Source organism: Triturus cristatus, chromosome 4_1, assembly GCF_964204655.1.
Source record: "Triturus cristatus chromosome 4_1, aTriCri1.1, whole genome shotgun sequence".
NCBI classification, from domain to species: domain Eukaryota; kingdom Metazoa; phylum Chordata; class Amphibia; order Caudata; family Salamandridae; genus Triturus; species Triturus cristatus.
The window spans coordinates 1,169,438,787-1,169,458,813 of record NC_140585.1 but is presented as its reverse complement, the minus strand read 5'-3'; the positions used below and the strand labels follow the sequence as shown (position 1 = coordinate 1,169,458,813).

At 46.6% G+C, this 20,027-nt stretch overlaps 1 protein-coding gene across 2 annotated transcripts in view; it reads right to left on the bottom strand.

Annotated features, from left to right (window-relative positions):
- Positions 1–1,026: 1,026 nt before the first annotated feature.
- LOC146856277 (CD209 antigen-like protein C) overlaps positions 1,027–20,027 on the bottom strand; it is a 295,861-nt gene continuing 276,860 nt past the window's right edge. For both annotated transcript variants that reach the window (XM_085650715.1, XM_085650716.1), the window contains one exon: positions 1,027–2,553. In XM_085650715.1, the coding sequence (XP_085506841.1) occupies positions 2,418–2,553 (136 nt within the window). In that variant the 3' untranslated portion in view covers positions 1,027–2,417. The remainder of the gene's footprint in view (positions 2,554–20,027) is intronic.

Genomic DNA, 20,027 nt, shown 5'->3' with positions numbered 1-20,027 from the left:
TAATGTGCTAACCGGGCGATAAAAAACGGCGATAATTAAAATAGCACTGAGCGTGCATAGCGATATATATTGCATTTTCTTATTAATATGCCCCTCAGTGAGGTTTAGGGTTAGGGTTTATTTTAGGGTTAAATTTATATTACGTAAACATTGGATTAAGTTTAGGGTTATTGTAAGGGTCAGAGTTAGGGTTGGATAAGAGATCATTGTATTTAACAACATTCGAAGAAACTCCGAGCATAAAAGGGAAACAATTGACACAGTCAATGATTACCCTGAAAATCGGGATTGGACCTAGTCCTCCTGGGCCTACGTGGGGAAACCCCGGCCCTAAGACCGGCATTTACCATTCAACCCAAAAGGTACACCATTTCCCAATCACTTCTCTCCAAAGTATTGACACATACACTCAAAAAATAAACACAAATACAAATCAACTCAAAGTGTTTATTCATAGTTTTGCCTGCTTTCACACAGGAGGTAACTCCAAGTAAAAATTGTGAATAATAGAGGGGTAACGTGTACAAATTAGGTGCAAGACCCATGTACATTCTATCTTATTTTTTCCTGATTTGTAACGTTGAGTTAAAAAACACCACAACACACATTATGTGTTATATAAAACAAAAAAGCAATAGGGCTTGTTAAATGCGTTCTTCATGCGTGTGTACTGTTTGTGTTGGACCGCCAATCCTCACATGGGGACCCAGAGGTAGAAGATATGTGTCAAGAGGAATGCCCTAACGAGGGTGGGCCTCCCAATGCCTCCCAATGCATGAATGATGGAACCCTGTGGAGGACGGGTCCTAGCTTTTTCAGTAGCTCCACTGACATACATAAACGATCACCCCGCCTCTAGATGGGAAGAGGGATCGCGAGATTGGCTGGGTTGAAGAACTACTGATTTACAGTGGTTCTGCCAAGCTCCAAATGACACCTAACTTTTCATGCCCATTCAGTGACTTGGCTTCTTTGCTGATTCACTCAAGAAGGACACTGACTACGGCAGGCAGTTCAGAGGACAGAATGGCGCTAGCTGTGCCCTTGGTTAGAGTCAGCCTGGTCACCACTGCAGCTCACAAAGATCACAATCGCAGTTAGGGCCATATCTGGACAATAACAGTCGATGGGCTCTTTAGCCCAGGACCAGAGGTGATTAGAGCGCCACTCAAACCAGTTGGACATAATTTTAACCAAGCATTGATCCCACTTTCCACACTATTGCACCACTTACCAGATAAACCAATTCCTAGTCACCACCCATTCATCGTATGTGCCTGAGATGAGCTGATGTTAGCGGGGAGCTGGGATTTGATCACAGCGCTGACTTTCAGTGAGTGCCACACCTGTAGTTTTCCACCTCTGGATCCGTCTCAAACGGGCAATCTACACGTGCTGAGGCACCTTGGACTTATGGCTGTGTGCGCAATGTTTCACCCACATCATTGGTTCCTGGCCCTGACAATTTTCAAAAATAAAGTTTTATACCACCTGGTTGGTCCAGATAATGGCGCAGAAGTGAAATCTGTTCAACCCAGAATGTTGGCGCTATACTGGTAGTATAAAGTGCACTATATAAAAACTTGCCAAGGTCCTTATTACACTGGGGCAAAAGCGGGGCAAATTCATTTTGCACAATGTTTCTGCTTTTGTAATAAGTAAGGTCCTAGGTCCACAGAACACGAACATTTTAATAAGAGAGTAAACATGGAAAAAACAGTGCACCAGGATAAACATAATATATATATTTTATAGATAGACAGACAGATAGACAGACATACGTTTTGGTACTTATAAATCATTTTACATGCAATGGCAATTTAACAGAGAAAAAAATCACAGCCCATGAATAACATTTTCATAAAAATATGAAGCAAACTGATTAGGCATTAATTTTCCTACTCAAGTATTAAAAATTGAAAACGAAATAATTTAGCTTCAAGCTAAATCACGTTTCCCATTTGAAAAATAGCCAAAAACATTGTATTTGTTACAATATAAACATTGCAAAAGCAAGGTGCCATTTCCTTGGTGCATAACTTGCTCGCATGAAATATCATTTGCCACAGTCCCTGTAACCCAAGAAGTAAAAACTGTGCAAATGGAATGTGCTGTGCTTTATTTTTGGACTGATGCTAAGTTTTTGTAATATAACCCTTCATTTCCGAGAAGCAGTACATATAAAATGAAGTAGCTGCTTGCGTCATACAAAAATCGATGCTGCCTTGAGTATAACGACACTCGTCAAGTTACAGTTTGGATATGTGGGGCAGATTTACAAGCCCCTTTCGCCACTTTTGCGTCACTTTTAACATGGGAAAAGTGACGCAAAAGTGGCGCAAGGGGCTTGTAAATCTGCCCCGTAATGTTACACTCTTCTCCGCAAGAAGACAGCCTGCTCTGGTGCAACTGTCTGCTTAGCAGGACGCAATTTTCTCACATACAAAAGAAAATGTATCTGTGCAGGGAATGTCGTTCCATAATCCGTCTGAACGCATTTCTGCGCAATCTTCTCTGTCCAAGTCGTTGTTGGGTTCCCCTGTATTCCAATTTCTGGAAAAAAAAGAGTGAATGAGTAAATATTCCATCCCCTATGCACCCACATGTAATAGCGTGTTCTCACTAAGCTGTTATGATATTTTGAAAGACTAGTCAAGCAATTATATGACTCTACAGAGGAGGTGAATAGATATAGACCAACATAAAGGTGAATGGCGAAAATCCATTACATCTTTGTTCACTTTCTGCTCAAATGTCTTAACAAATTCCACCACCATATTGTGGGATAGTAATAGATCCTCCTAGCCCCAACACATCCTGTTTTTGGTTTGTCTCCTACGGGTTGAGTAATCCTGTGCTCACGACTATCTCTTTTGGGACAAGCTGAGCTGAGTGCGGGGTCCCAGCAGCATTGTGTCTCTTTAGCTCCTGCGGCCTGAACCAAGATAAAGGCTCTTTAGAGTGGGGGTGTATTTTGGTGGGACCAGAGGGCGGTTCTCCTTCATCGAGGTAGGATCGGAGACAAAAGATTTTTTGTTGTGTGCTGGTGCATGGCACAATGAAACCCAAGGCTCTTTTAGGTCTCGCCTAAGAGAGTGCATGAGTTGCAAGACATATTGGGGTAGATTTACAAGCCCCTTGCGCCACTTTTGCGTCACTTTTCCCATGTTAAAAGTGAAGCAACAGTGGCGCAAGGGGCTTGTAAATCTGCCCGATTGTTTGTAACTGTGTGCTTAGGGACTGCCCATTTTTTAGCATTGGTGGGCTTCATTGTAATTCTCACCTGCTTGCTTCCTATTGGTCAGCTGCCATAGGCTTCCTTTCTCTTCCTGTGTTTTTCCCTCCCCTGGAGCATGGACACGTTACTTGTATCCTTCCACAACTCATTTTTTTAGGTGCTATTTTTATCTTTGCTTTAAGCACTCTACCAGAGTGCTTCTTTTTCAGCTGCCTCCCTTGTGTACTTCTCCTCCTTGTTCTTCCTGCCCACTGACCCTCCACTGTCCACTGTGTTACACCCCACACACCAACCCATTGTCCAGGTTCCCTCCAGCAGCACTCCCTCCGGTGTCTGTGTTGCCCCTACCACCCACCCTCCCTCTGTAATCGGTGCTGCCTCACCTAAACAGCCATCCCTTCATAGTCCGTGTTGCCCCCTCACCTGCCTTCCCTCCATTGTCAATGTTGACTGCCAACCTTCCTCTCTCTATTGTCCATGTTGCTCTTCACAGCCGCCCTCTGTTATTCGTATTGCCCCTCACACCCACTTTGCCCATCCCACCACTCTCCCCCATTGTCTGTGTTTCCCCTGCCCTCCCTCAGTTGGCTAAGTTGCCCCTGCCACCAACCATCCTTGCATTGTTGTTGTTGCTCCAGCCACCCGTCGTTCCTCTCTTGTCCATGTTGTGCCCACCAACCACAACAAAAAAACTTTGACCCAATCATAGCTTTTTTTCCCCACAACCTCCGTTGTCTGTGTTGTCTAACCAGTCAGCAATAAAAAAAAAGAGCTATAATGGAGCTAGTGTCGGCGGTAGCATAGTGCTTATTTTAAACTTTCGGCCATGTTGCGCAGCAGCCACGTTGCTGTGCAAAACAACTAAAAACATTGACAATGCCAATAACTCCGGTACACAAGACCTATTGGCTTTGCCAATGCTTGTTCTTAATGAGGCTTGATAAGAATTTAGAGGATGACACGTGAAACTAATACACAACAGAGAAGAGAAGCGCTGTTTTTTGTTTTTTTAAATACATTCATTTATAAAAAATAAAAGAGAGGAGTTAAAGAGTTTCTGTTATGCATGCCATTTTTTAAAGTAAGAGGTTTATTTAAAAAGCTTTCTTATTCCTGGTTAATTTGTAACCTGGTTAATTTGTAACCTGACTATTTAATGGCCAATTACAAAAATTACAAACTTGGGCTTATCCTTATTAATCTTTTTTCTCCAGGCTGATTCATTCTAAAAAAACGTATGGAGGATTAAACAGTTTCTAAAAGAAGACACGTCTCCAGCCAGTTCTAAAGATGATGAAAGAGGATGAGGAGGGCTTCCAGACATTCTTCTTCAGCGCCTGACTATAATCTACCTGAGACTCTGTAAGCAAAAGACACTCAGAAAATGATGAGGGAAACTGTTTCTAATGCCCTATGAAGAACAATCATAAAAGAAAGAAGGTATCACAGTCGTTCAAGGAAGCATGTGGAAAATGACACTCCATCTACGTCTTATGATCCAGAGACTAGTCCCTCCAATTCAGGTAACTACATCAGGAGGAAAGAGATTAGACAGGTCTTATACCCTGGGTGTCCCAAAAATTCCTCTTCTGAGCGATTTAGCTGATCTTTTTGCACATTGTAACAGACTTTTCAATGTAGGTCTTTCTCAGAATAAGAAAAGTATAGATTTGATTTTGAGAGAATGGAAAGATCTTTAATACAGTAACATCCAACATTTGTTAACAAAGGATGTATACATTGGACAGTGCTGAAGAAGTAATTCTAAATTGTCAAAATTGACTCAATTATTGCTACTTCAGTTTAGTCAGTAGACTGATCACCCTCAGATACTATAGACAAAAGGATTGGAAATCCAATGGACAAATACTTTCCTGGCAACAATTTGGCAGCCCTAGCAGTACCCGTACAGCACATAAGACGCACTGTCCCTTCTTGAGCCACAGTGCACCTTTAAGCTTGTGTGTCAGGTGCAAACAGGGATTTATTACAATGAATGCAATGGTGGCCAAAGTATTCAATGGCAGGAAACATGCCCTTCCTTACAAGCGAAACATTCATCTTGATCTCATTCTCAAGATCATCTTGCAGCAAGCAGTTACAGCCCAGAAAGATGGAAGAAATCAGATTTTCTCTCCCGTTGGTCAAGTCAGCAGAATCAGAAATCGTGACTATCATGGAACAGAAGAGGAATGGCATGATGTAGCATGGTGCATTCAGAACTTTCTCAAAGTTTGGGAAAAAGATCTTACAGATCAATAGCTGTTCATAATCATTCACAGAGGATTTGTCATCAAATTTGTCTTACTCTATGTCTCCAGATTTGGGATGTATCATTATTGTTCGTCCTCTTACCAAGAACAATTGCAAAGCAGATGTCTTGTGGGCAGGAATTTATTTTTTGTTAATGAAGCAACCCACAAAGTCATTTACCCGTGCAGAGCAATGATTTACTCAATTTTCTTCTTAGTGGAAACACATCAGGAGGATTCAGGCCAGTGCTTGACCTGAAAGCAGTCAATTTTGGTCTCAAGGCCATCCAAGACCACCCAAGATGGACTGCTTACAATCACTAGCTGCAACGGTTTTGCCAGGACCTTTGCTGATCACCTTCGATCTTCAGGAGGCCTATTTACATATTTCCTAACCATTGGACATTTTTGAGGTTTGTGGTGGTGAATCAGCACTTCCAATCCACAGTTCTTTCATTTGCCCTGAAGTCAGCTCCCAAAGTTTTCACAAAATTGTTAGCTCTGTGGATGGGCCTCCTTCACAACAAAGGTGTTTTATTTCATTCATACATAGAGGACTGACTAATACACTCCCATACCAAGCCTCAAGCAATTCAAGACACTAATATCTGAAGATGTTGACTTTCTATACGTTCCTGATAAATTGGGAGAAGTCTCAGTTACAGCCTTCCCAGGAGCGAGAAGTCATAGAAGGCGGATGTAGGAGTAGTATGCCTTCTGGAACACAGAATCCAGAAGATGAAAGAGCACCTGCTATCCTTCTTGGCACAGAAATTGCCATCAGCAAGAGCTTGGTTACCAATCTAGGGGGGCATGGCATCAACTCTTTTTTTGGTTCCTTGGGTCAGATACCATCTTGGGATTCTAATGAATCATTTCTTTCCTTTACATACTTCAGAATTACAGACCTATAATAGCACAAACATGTGTAATAGACATCAGTAAAGAACTGCAATAGTGGTTGGATTCTATGGACCTTGTGAGGAAGGTTCCTCTGTCCTTTCGTGGACTGACAATACCTACAAATGCCAGCAGAATATGCTGGAGTGCCATGATGGAAAGGAGAATGACACAGACAAAGTTGATCTGTCACAAAATAAGTAATTCCTGCAACTGGAAGTAGCTGGAGGGTATCCATTTGTCTCTCAGGAGCTTGATTCTGTTCCAGAAGGAAAGGCAGTCCCAATCCAGAAAGATGCTATTACTCTCAAATTATATATACACAAACAGGGAGGGACTCCGTCAAAATCTCTATTCAAACCTAGATCAAATTCATAGAGGCAAGTTTACATCAAGGGTGTACAGAACAGGACTTCTGATCAGCTCAGTAGGGGTTTTCCATTCTCTCAGGATTATAAATTGATACCTCTCCTGTTTTTTATTGATTTTTCAGAAATGGAGGATTCTAGAAATAGACATGTGTGCTGCTAAGAAGAATGCTCTTCTCCCTAAATTCTGTTCAAGGACAAGGGAAGAGATTGTGTGGGGATGACATAGTCTTTCTTGCCGCTGACCTCAAGGGATCTTCCATGCATGTCTGCTATTCCGTCTGATTTTAAAAGCACTGACTAGAATAAGGAGAGAGAAAGCTTCAGCTATTCTGATTGCAGCCTTTTGGGTCCACACGTCTTTGCTTCCTATGGTGCCCCAATGAAATGTCCAGAATGGATTCTACCAATAGCTCCTTTTCCCTTGGTAAATCAGGTACTGTCACAAAAGTCTCTATTTCACCTGCACTCAACAGCAAGGAAGTTGAACATACCAGTCTACAAAGCAAGGGGTTGTCAAGAGAATTTGTGAATGAGCTACTGGTGTTCAAGCGGAATCATTCAGAAAGTGGTGTGAGGCAAGGAATTGTGATCTTTTCTTTATGATGCTTTCACATTGGGTATAAAGGTGGCAACTTTAAGGATTTACTGGACAGAAATTCAAGTATTTAAGGAGAATTAGGAAGGCACAAAGGACTGTGAATCTTTTGTTTTCGCATTCTCAAAGGTTTATCCAATGCTTGTCCTTGTAAAACATCTCTGGCTCCTAATTGGAATCATTGACTAGTCTTGGATGCAGTCAAAAATACACGGTTTATCCCTTGCATGTGGTGGAATTCAGGCATCTTACCTGGAAAGTTGTTTTCCAAGTTTCAGTAAAATCTTTTAGGAGATTGGAAAAGAAGGCTCTCTCTGTTATAAACACCCCTTAGGACTTTGACAGAGAAGTCCTGAGAATAGGGGTCTTATCTAGAGTTTGGCAGGCATATTACAAGAGCTATATGCTATAATGCACTAATTCTATGGCAGATGGGACATCCGTCGTGTTTGTGACAGAGAGTATTGTGTTTCAAACTCTATATACGGCTCTCGGTGCTTCTTTTGTTTCCATCTCCTGTTTCTCTGGTCAAAGCTGCTCTTCACTCTTTGAAAATAAATAGGGCACTTTCAATATTTCTGGAAAGAGTTTCTTCAATTCGAAATCTTTTTGTTAGTTTTGACCTGGACAAGAAGGGTTCAAGCCTTCAACCCAGATTCTTTTTCGTTGGATAAAATGTTTGATTTCTGAGGCTCATCAAATTCAAGGAGCCATAGGTATGTTGTAAGTGCAAGGAAGGCCCACAACAGATATGGCTGCTTCTTAAACAGTCTGCATCATTGTTGCACATTTTCACAGCAGAAACTTGGTCCACTCCTTCAACTTTTGTTAAACATCATAGTCTTTCACATAAAGGCAGTCAAGTGTTTTTAGGTATTCAAGTACTTTCTGCTCTGAAGTAATAGGCAGAAGTTGGTGTTTGTTGCTAAACAATAAATGTGTCCTTGATTTGAAGAAATGTGTTGAGTAAACGCCATCACAATGGATTGAAGAAGATGAGACGTTTATTGAACTTGAATCCTCAGGCACCAGCTGACAAGTCAGTGCAGTGAACATTCTAAGGCGAGCTTCTCACCAAGGTTCTACTGGTATCATAAGTACCAACAGGGAAGAAAGGAAGGGGGGGACAAGTGAAAGGAGGTTTGAATGAGAGAGGTGAATGGGGGAAACACTGGGTCAGGGTAGAATCCTAGTTACAACACATCTCCCTTTGAATAGGGAACGCTAAGGAAGAAACTAGTACAAGTAAAACATTCATGGAAAAGGAATACATTATGTTCCTCAAACATAGTAAAAGGATTACATTTTATAATCCACCTGCCAAACTGGTGGGTGGTGAGTTCTGGACTCGTTTGAACCTTGTGAGATGGAGGATGAGTCATCCCGACCTTCCTCACCAGAAGGTAACAGGAAATGTACCTTGGAACAACGTGCAACATTGTCCATGCTCCAGGTGCTACCATCTTTCAGCACAACAGAATTACTATTGACTCGTTTTATTTTCAGGGGTTTGGAAAATGAGGAGTCTTTGGCTTGACATACGCTTGGCTTCTTGATGACTACCCATTGATCTTCCTGCCAGTTCTTGTTTACAGTACCCCATTTCTGGTCGTATCTGGCTTTGTAGTCTTGTTGATGACGACCAACTTTATCCAAGACTGACTTCCTGTCTACCCAACAGGACATCCCTCATTCAGCCAATTTGGATTGAGTTTGGAACTTGGATTCATCCCTTTGAGGGAAACAAATGGAGAAACACCAGAAATACTATTAGGCGTGATGTGGTATGACCAAAGCATCTGTCTTATGGCTTCTTCAACGGGAACACGAGATGCTAAGGCCAATTTAATTGTATCCTTTATCATCCTGTTGACTCTTTCAACCAACCCATTGGCTTTCAGACAATAAGGGGTAACTTGAGATAGGTTATGGATTATGTGGACAAGAACTGCACTATTTCATCTGAAGTGAATTGAACACCATTGTCCATGATCAATGTGCTTGGTACACCCTCTCTGGAAAATGTTTCTTTAAGAAATTCAATTAAAGAAGATGTAGTGATGGTGGTGACCATTTTTGTGGAAATCCAGTGAGAATGGTAATCTATAAGTACGAACATGAATCTTTGAGAAAAGTTGAGCAAGTTTAAGGGTCTTATAATGTCTAGGCCTAGTTTATCCCACGGTTTGGAAGGGACAGGTACAGGATTGAGTGGAGCTTTGCAAATTAATTTGGATTTATCACTGGATCCACACACCAAGCAGTCTTTCACAACCCTCTCCACCATTGAATCCATGTTGGGGAACCAATATTCTTGTCTAATTTTACTTTTAGTCATGCTTCTCCCTGGATGGCCTTCATGGGCTATTTCAATTATACGTTTGTACATGCCTTCTGGGGGAACAATCCTATGTCCTCTGTAAATATGGTCATTTATGACTGATAACTCATCTTTCACTATCAAGAAGGATTTGAGATCCTCTGGTAGTTCTGTGAGACTCTTGGGCCACCCATTGCAGATAGTGTTTTTAAGGTCATTAAGTATAGTGGCACTTTTCATACATTTTTCCCATTCATCTTTTTTAATGGCCGAGATATCCACTGAAAGAATGGTCTCGTCAGGGGGGCAAAACTGGCAGTTCTCATTTGTGATGGGAAGTCTAGAGAGACTGTTGGCAACTAGGTTTTCGTTGCCAGGTATGTAGGTTATGGTGTAGTTAAACCCTTGTAAAACTAGAATCCACTTGGAGATGCGGGGTTGTGTTTTTTTCTATGCATCTAGTTGAGAACAAGGGAAGCAAAGGTTTATGATCTGTTTTTAAGGTGAATGGAATGCCCCATAGAAAGAATTTAAAATGATTTATTTTCCAATAGCAAGCAAGGGCCTCTTTTTCAATAGTGGAGTAGCTGCATTCTGGTTCTTTTAAGGTTCTTGATGCAAAGGCTATCACTCTATCTTGTCCTTTTACATATTGTGTAAGTGTGGCTCCTAATCCTTTCATGCTGGCATTGGTTGTCAAAGTGGTTCTGGCATTGGGGTCGAACATAATTAAAAATGGGTGCCTCTACAATTGCTTGCTTAATCCGTGGGAAGTCATTGTGATACTGAGAGTTCCATTCGAATTGAGTACCTTTTTTTAGTAACTCCCTGGTAGAGTGGACCTGTTCTGCAAAGTTTTTTATGAATTTGGACATATATTCGACCAGGCCCAGGAAGGATTTAGGTTCCTCTTTGTTTGTAGGTGCTGGAGCTAGCTTGACTAAATCTACTAGGCTTGATTTAGGTTTGATTCCTTCGCCTGAGATGGTGTCGCCTAAATAAATAACAAACTCAAAACCAATTTTGCACTTGTCCTTTTGTGTAATGAACCCAGCTTTGTTCAGTTTTGTTAGGACTTCCTCTAGAACCTCATTATGTTTCACTTCTGATTCTCCATTAATCAGGATGTCGTCCTGAAAACACAGCATCTTGTCTGTTCCTTGTAATATGTGTTCGATTATGCATTGAAACACTGCCGCGGCGGATGCTAGGCCAAACGGCATCCTAGAGAACTGGTATGCCCCAAACGGAGTTATGAAAGAGGTGAGGGACTTGGAGTCAGGACGGAGAGCTACCTGGCGGTAAGCTGAGGAGAGGTCGAGAACGCTGAAGAACTTTGCCCCCTGTATGACACTAAGCATCTCGTTGATATTCAGGAGGGGGTATCTGTCTACCCATATATTTGAGTTCGAGTCTCTAAGGTCAACACAAAGACGAATGCTCTTCCCACCTTCCTTAGATGTCACCACAATGGGAGCCAACCATTCAGAACTCTCAATGCGTTCGATAACACCGCTGGCTTCCAACCTGTCAAGTTCTTTTTTGAGTGGCTCTCTTATGAGTAAAGGAATCGATCTGGCCTTTTGGACAAACGGTTTGTGCTGAGCTTTTAGCTTGATCTTGTGTAGGAAACCTTTCAATAGCCCTAACATATCAGAAAACACTTTGGGAAATTTCTCACATATTTCATTTCCTATATTCGACCTCTACACAAGATAAACTGGGTCAGGGGCATTAGGATCTAGCTTGATCCCCAAGTCTTTTTGGTGCTTCCTCCCTAATACATTTTAACCGTTTTTTGTGATATAAACCTTCCCCAAAGTGGATCTGTCCTTGAAATCGATGTGCATTAAAAGCATGCTCACAAGAGGTATAGGATTGTGGTTGTAACCCTCCGGTATGATGTCAGGAGGTAAAAGGGTGTAGTCTTTGTTCCCTGAGTTTTCCTGAAACGTGGATTCACTGATGAGGGTGTATGGGGAACAAGAGTCAGCAAATACCTCATACGAGATGTCGTCTAGCATAATCTTGCATCTGGGATAATTGTTGCTGGAGGAATCCATATTGTTAGCTACTTGAAAAACAATATCTTCATTTGGAACAGGTTCATTGCTGACCATATGGGTAACGCTGCACCTGAACTCTTTGCAGACCTTAGAAAAATGTCCTCTTTCATTGCATTTTCTGCATGTAACATTTCTTGCAGGGCATCTAATATTATTGGCTAAATGGTTGGGATTGCCACACCTGTAGCACTTAAATTTGCTTCCATCAGTTTTTTGTTTCACTACCTCAGTGGATGGTGATTTGTTCTTATCATCTTTTGTGGATATTTCATTCACTCCGTTGACCATCACTTGCTTTACATCAACTGCGCCTCTCATTTCATTCATGCAAAATGCAGTATGTTCTATACTTTTTGCGATATCAATAGCATGTTTTAATTCAGGGGCATCGGCTAATAATTTCTCTTGTATCTTCTTATCGCTTGTACATCTAACTAGTTGATCCCTGATAAGAGATTCAGTCAAGGTACCAAAATCACAAGTTGCTGCTAAACCCCTCAATACAGCAATGTAATTACACACTTTTTCATTTTTCCCTTGAGATCGTGAAAAAAATGTGTGACGTTCTAAAACTACATTAATCTTTTTACCAAACTGAAGTTCCTATTTCTTAAGATCTTAAGAGTGTGTTGGTAAACATCCTGCTGTACATCAACATGAGCATCTTCATTAACATTTTCACCCTCAATTATGGAATCAGGAAGATCATCAAAAATCTCTCTGGCATGTTTCCCTAGGTTTTGCAGAAAGATATGCTGTTTACGTAAAGACGAAAACCTATCACCCCCTATGGCAATCAAGTAAGACTTGAAAAGATTTACCCATTTTTTCCATGGGCTATGTGGTTCTCCTGCTTCATCGAGAAATGAAGGAGGTTGGGACATTGTAAATGTTGCCATAATAAAGAGAGAGGTGAAAGAGGGAAAGCAAGAATAACAAAGAGGGAGGAAAGGTAAAGTGAGGAATGTAAGAAAATTTGCAGAATGAAGAGGAAAGTGAGGAAAAGGGATAGAGAGACACAGTAAAAATGTAATATATAACCCACAATGAGGATTCCTAAATATTATAAATAGTAAATAATTGCATGGTATGTACCAACTAGAAGTGAAGAAGAAAACTTGTGTGAAAGTGATAACTATGAGAATATAGAGTTCAGGATACACAATACTGGACCTCTAAATAAAGAATAAACTGTAACAGGGTATGAATGGTGAATATATGTGTAAAAAGCTGTGCCTATAAGCGAAGGAAGGCACTTTGATGAGAAGGTGGAATATACTGAGGATACTGAAGAGAATGTACAATTAGCAAGCTATGCCTGTCAGCGCTGAGAAAAACTGGCAGGCGGTGGTACAATGGTATCCCACGATGAAAAATAGCTTTAACGGTGAAGGTGAGTAACTAGATCACTTTGAAGAACATATGGAAAGCTGTGCCTGTCAGCGCTAAAGAAGGCGTTCAGGCAGAGGAGACCTGGCACTCCACCCTGGAAGTAATGAACAATAAACTGTGGCTCAAAACAGAGAGCGCGGAGCAGCGTGCTGCGATATTCAGCACAGCTGAGGAGAATTCATGAGATGGCGCGGTAAATAGTGAGGGTGAGTAACTGGATCACTTTGAAGAAGAAATGGAAAGCTGTGCCTGTCAGCGTTAATGAAGACTGGCTGGCAGAGGAGAACTGGCACTCCACCCTTGAAGGAATGAACAATTAACTGTGGCTCAAAACGTAGAGCGCGGAGCAGCTTGCTGAGTCAATCACCACAGCTGAGATTACATGAGGCTGCGCCCTCAGCCCCGGAGCGAGTCGGCTTGCAAGGTTACCCAGCAACGGCTGAGGTAATTAGAGCAACGTGCTTCCCAAGGTTCAGCCCCTTCTGAGCGAAGGAGCGAGGCGGCTTGCAGAGTTACCCAGCAATAGCTGAGGCAATAGAGCAAAGCGTTTCCTTGGTCTTCGGCTCCTCCCTCAGAGAATTCACAGTGCTCAGCGCTCCGAGGGAAAGGCAGAGTGGCGTGCTGATAAATGCTTTCCCCCAATAACTAAAGTCAACTGAGATGGGCAGGCAGTCAGTACTGACAAGAAGGCAACCCCCACAGAAGAGGAAAGCAGCGGGAAGGTTTCTTGCAGCAATGCGTTGATAGCGGCGGTGAGTAGAGAATGGAATGAAAGGAAAGAGGAATGTGTCCCGGAGTCCCTTTCTCAACCAAACCGACAAGGCGCTGGAGGAGTACCAGGAGGTGGGAACGCAGAGTCAAGATCGCTACCAGCTGAGGGAAAGCGACAGCAGGCTACACGTAAAACACAGCTGAGAGAGAGAGAAAGCGAGTCACAGCGCAGAGAATGGATAATCTGTGCCTGTCAGCAATAGGGAATGCTGGCAGGCTGTCCAGAAAGCACGTCACACTCACCACCGCAGCAGGGGAAGTGAGGTCGACAGACCAGTCTTCCCATGGGGTGTTCGCGCGATAGTTAGGACAGGGAATTAGAGGTGGGATAAGGGTTGGGGTCTAGGATAGGTGATAAAGGGGGCTGGGAGAGGAAGTTCTTCCTCTTCCTGTCCCCAGTGCCCCAGGGTGGCTTAGGAGTTCTGTTTTGGGAAGACTCGTAGCAGCCCAGTCGGTCGGCTGGAGCTACATCAGCGGGTCCGATCGTCAGGCGGCAGTGCGCGTTGGAGCGCAGATGGAGGCAGAAGGCGGGACGAAGCCCGATGCGGCGGTTGTGCACGCCGCGCTACAATTGCTTGGCCGGGCAGGAAGATCCGATCTCCTCTGGCCGGGCGTGCTGGATCAGGCGTGGGTCGGTATGACCCGGACGCCGAGATCCGCGTCCGTGGGAGTGGCGGCTGTGGTGGCGGCCTGCCAAGAGGAGCCGCCACCGTCAAAGGCAAGTACCATGGTGCGGGGGAGGGGCAGGAGGCAGATTGAGGCACAGAAGCGCGGGGACCGGCACCTGAGCCTCACCGTGCGCGCGCAGCAAGAGAAGGGAGAGGCAGTGGGGGGGTCGGGGGTGGGGGGGAGTGTCTTGGATGTTTGGAAAGGCAGTGATGGGCCCCTGGGGGATGGCAGCGATGAGGTACACCAAAGGATGGAGGGAGCAGGCCTAACAGGACAGGGGGTGTGCCTGGGTGCTTCTAGTGAGGGCAGTGACCAGGAGGGGAAGAGTGAGGATCAGGCGGGGGATGAGTTTACCCTGCAGTTTTCTGGTAGCGATTCAGTGGGGGGGGGAGAAGGATCATGGGGGGAGCAGCCCATTGACCTCTCCAGAGGGGGCAAAGGGGGTAGTGCGGGGCGAGGGGGCAAGGGCAAAGGTCCAGTGAGGACGGCAGTGGCGCAGGGGTGGCGTTAGGATATGGGCAGGAGGCTCCTGGCCCCTCCAGGGGCTTGGGGCAGGGCCCCAGAGGTAAGGCTGAATCGCGGGGGTGGACAGGTGGGAGGGGATGACGATAGAGGAGCGCATTCGGGAACAGCGCAGGGTCATTGAGGAGATGGAGCGCAGGTGGCAGGAGATGTGCGCTGCTAGGGAGGCGGCGGGGGAGGGGGTGTGCCCTCGGGAGATTGCCCCCGGCGCAGCTGGTAGATCGGGCGACGGGGCGCGGCAGGGGCGGGGGCAGCCTAAGACTCGAGGCCAGTGGGTATGGGTAGAGGAGGTAGGGACTGACTTGACGTCTCAGAGACCTGGTGGCGCTGGGGTCCCCTCGGGCTGTGACGGTCCGGGGGGGGGGGTTAAGCCAGAGATGGATGCTGGTAGAGGCCAGGGTGGGCCAGCGGGGCGCAAGACGGCCTCCAAATGCCGGGGCAAAGCAGCAGGGGGGTCCGCGGCGGCCTGCCCTCCGTCGCGGGAGCGGGCAACGTCGGCGCCGGAGTGTGAATTTGTGCCGGGTATGAAAGGAAAAGGTGCGAAGAGAGTGGTGAGTGAGGTGCAGAAGGTGCAGTTTGAGGATGATTTTGAGGAGGAGCTGGATTAAGAGTCTGAAAGTGAGGAGCTGGAAAAAGGTGAAGTGCGTGAGGTGCACAGGGGGAAGGGGAAGACGGCAACTAGACGGATTGGTGTTTTGCAGGTGCCACAGGCCGGTAGCAGTGGGATCCAGATGGAGAGGAAGAAAGCCCAAGTGTCCAGTGGACGGAATCAGGAAGTGCCGGTGACTCTTGCAGGTGAGGGTGCCTGGTGGGAGGCGTGGGATGATGGGGGCAGAGGGGGACGGAAGAAGGCCTGTAGGTCGGTAGGTGTCGTGGAGGGGTCGGTGCGGGAGGTGGGAGCGCCGATTAAGGGGGCAGAATTGGCGGGGAGGGGAAACGGTTAGTGGGGGCTGGCGTGCAGACGGACAAGCCGGGGGAGCCGGAAGGGAAGGAAGAGGCAGGAGAAAAGCATTCGAAAAAGTTGCCGTATATGGGACTAGCTATGCCCTTAGGCTCCCACCTATCGGAGAAGACGAGGGCTCGGATTTGGAAACACGAATATGTAGATGTGTTCAAATTGTTGCATAGGGAGATACAGGCCAAGGAAGGTTCGAAAGAGGACTAGTGGGAGTTGACAAGGAGGCCACGGGTGCCGGTGAACATGGAGAATTGGACGTCGGCCTTTTTGATCTATGCTAGCATATATTGTGAGAAGCACCAAGATAGGGCCATTGCGTTATTGAAGTATATGGAAATTATACGCAAGGCGCAGATGCACTTTGGTGGGTTCGCGTGGCTCCGCTACGATGAGGAGTTTAGGGCCAGAATCAGTGTTAACCCCGATAAACCATGGGGGGAGGAGGACCAGGAACTGTGGGTACAGTGGATGTCTTCCACGCAGTCATCCGCGTCTACGCACACGGCTAGTGGGCTTCCGGTAACGTATCGCTCCTTTCAGTCCCGTCCCGCCCAAGCCGGGGCGGGGGGACAGGGTGGTGTCAGAGGTGCCTGAGGACAGGCCTCCACTTCTACGGCCTCAGGACAGTAAAGTAAGAGTGGGGGGCTACCACAGGGGCATGTTGGAACTTTAACAAAGGTTTCTGCACCCGCCATCCGTGTAAATTCAAACACGAATGTTCTAAGTGCGGGGGACGCCACACGGTCACACAATGTTTCACGCTGGCCACTCCCTCTGAGCAGTGGCGGATTACCAAAGGAAGGGGACAGTCTGGGCCAAAGGGCTCCTACGCCGGTTAAGGTGGAGGCCATGTGTTCATGGCTCTCCAGATACCGCGCTGAAAATTTACTGGGGGTTTGCAGAAGGTTTTCGAGTGGGTTACCAGGGTCCTAGGGAAAGGAGATGGGCGGAGAATTTGCGGTCGGCAAAAGATTTGCCTGGGGTGGTGGAGTCCAAGCTGCGTAAAGAGGTGCGGAGGGTAGAATTGCAGGTCCGTTTGACCCGTGGCCGATGCCTGAGCTCATTATCTCTCCACTGGGGGTGGTACCTAAAAAGGAGCAGGGGGAGTTTCGTCTGATTCACCACTTGTCATGGCCGGAGGGGTCGTCGGTGAGCTATTTCATTGCGGTTGAGGATTCCAGGGTACTGTACGCGTCAGTTGATGATGCGATCGGGTTGGTGAGGGCTTGTGGCCGGGGAGCGGAATTCGCAAAGTGTGACATCAAAACTGCATTTCGCCTCCTTCCCATTCATCCGGCGGATTTCGCATTGCTGGGAATGCTGTTTGGGGGGGCGATTTTTGTGGATAAGGTTTTTTCCAATGGGCTGCGCTGTGACCTGTGCGTTGTTCGAAACATTCAGTTCCTTCTTACAGTGGGCCTTCACAGACAGAACTGGACACCGGCTGGTGTCTCACTATTTGGATGATTTTTTGTTTGTGGGGCAAGGGCAGACAGGGGAGTGTGGGGAGGCTCTACGGCAGTTTCAGCGACTAGCCTGTGACTTTGGGGTTCCATTGGCGCCGGAGAAGACAGCTGGGCCTAGCTGTTGTTTGACATTTCTGGGTATCGAATTGGACTCCGTGGCATGGGTGGCGAGGTTGCCCCAGCAGAAGGCGGGGGAGATGCAGGAATTCCTGTTGCACGTGGTGAGGCAGCGGAGGATTGACTTGAGATTGGTGCAACGGCTGTTGGGTTTGTTGAACTTCGCGTGTCGAGTGGTGCGGGCTGGCAGGACGTTTTGCAGACGGTTGGGCATGGCCATGTCAGGGGCGGTGCTCCCTCATCACAGAGTTCGGATATCCATGGGCGTGCGGGCGGATTTGCTGATCTGGCATGTTTTCCTGAGCGAGTTCAACGGGGTGTCTTTGGATTTTGTGGATGACAAGATGGTGTGGCAAGTGCAGATTTTTTCAGGCGCGGCTAGTGCGAAAGGTTTCGGCGTTTTCTGGGACAGGAGGTGGTGTGCAGAACAGTGGGCGAAGCATTGGTTGACACAGGGCAGGAGCATCGCGTTTTTGGAATTCTTTCCATTGCTGGTCGCACTTCATGTGTGGGGTTCGGAGTTTCAGAACAGGTCGGTCTTGTTCCATGTGGACAACAGGACAGTGGTGGACTTGGTGAACAATCAGAGGGCAAGGGATCTTCGAGTGCTGCGCTTACTGCGAAGTTTTATGCTGCTGTGTCTGCGTTTCAATGTGCTGTTTCGCGCGCAACATGTGCCGTGCGCCAGAAATGACATTGCGGATGCATTATCTCGTTCGCAGTGGCAGCGCTTCAGGAGGCTGGCGCCGGGAGCAGAAGCTTGCAAGACCAAGGTGCCGGAGGGTATCTGGAGCTGGGGGAAGTGAGAGTAGTGAATCTGGTTGAAAAATCTATTGCGGACTCCACAAGGCGCACGTATCGTCTGGCCTGGTCAGAGTTGGGAGCGTTTTTGGGGTGGACAAGTGTGAATTGGCATATGTCACGAAGCAGCTGTGAGCAGGGTGTGATGAAGTTTGTGTTAGACTGTATGGATAGAGGTCTGTCACAAGTTACGATTGCAGGGAAGTTAGCGGGTATTTCCTTTTATGGCATGGTGTACTTTGGTTTTGACCCAGCGAAGAGTGAGTTGTTGAGTAGAATGTTAAAAGGCTGGGGTAGGGTGAGGGGGGGAGTTGAGGGGGAACTTGCGGGAGGCGATCACGTTTGATCTGTTAATTGAGATATTGGCGGAATTACAGCATTGTTGTTATGATGTTGCCGAGCTGGCGTTGTTTCGTTTGTGCATGACATGGATGTTTTTTGGGGCATTCAGGGTGTCTGAGTTGTTGGGGACAAGAGGCGCGCCTGGCAGGCGTTTTGAGGACGTGCGTGTGGATGGGGCGCGTTTGGGTATCTGTTTGGGGCAGTCTAAAACGGATCAGGCAGGGAGGGGCAAGTGGGTATGGTTGTGTGAGTCGGGTTGGGCGGGGCTTGCCCGGTGCAGGAGTGGAGAGCGTTTTGCCGGCAGGCGGGTAGTCTGGAGGGGGAGATTTTTTGTCACGTTTCTACCAGGCAGGTCACAGCGTTTCAGCTGCTGGCAGTGCTACAAATGGCATTGAGGCACCTAGGCAAGGACCCTGCTGTGTATGGGACGCACTCATTTCGTATTGGCGCAGCAACGGCGGCAGCAACGGCGGCAGCAACGGCGGCAGCACGGCTGGGGTGGTCTTGGGAGAGGATTAGGTGGATTGGTAGGTGGAGGTCGCGTTGTTGCGAGCGGTACGTGCCAAAGTAGGGCTGGCGTGCGTGATGAGGTGCGCGAAGGCTTCTGGAGCGGTGGGGATCTGTTTCTTTGTACTAATTTATTTTCTCTTCGTAGGTTGCGTGGGGGGTCCGGGAGCCAAGACGGTTACCTGGATCGTTGGACATTCCTTTGTGCATTGGGCCTCCAAATATGTGGACAGGCAGGTGTACGGTCGTAGCCTTGGCCTGCGGAGCAGTCACCACGAGGTACATTGGTGGGGCAAGAGTGGGATGCGCTGGGGAGTGCTGTTGCCCTGGCTGACAAAGAAAGTATCGCAGAGGGGTTGCCCGGACATGCTCGTTATCCATTTGGGGGAAAATGATTTGGTGAAACAATCCGGGGTGTCACTGCTTCATTTGATGCAAAGGGACTGGAGGCTATGAGACGCAATCTGGCTGGCGCCTGCATTGTATGGACTGAATTCATTCCACGCCGGATTTGGCGGGGGGCACTGAAGCCCGCAGCTGTCGAAAGAGCAAGAAGGAAATTGAATAGGGCAATGTGAGTCTTTTGTGGGAACTCTGGAATCAAGTTGATTGCTCACACTGGTCTGAGGCTCGTAGAGCCCCTTCTTTTTAGGGACGACGGGGTGCACCTTTCGTACATGGGCAATGCGTATTACATGATGGAGTTGAGGGATGTCATTAGTGTGCTGTGGAATGAGTCC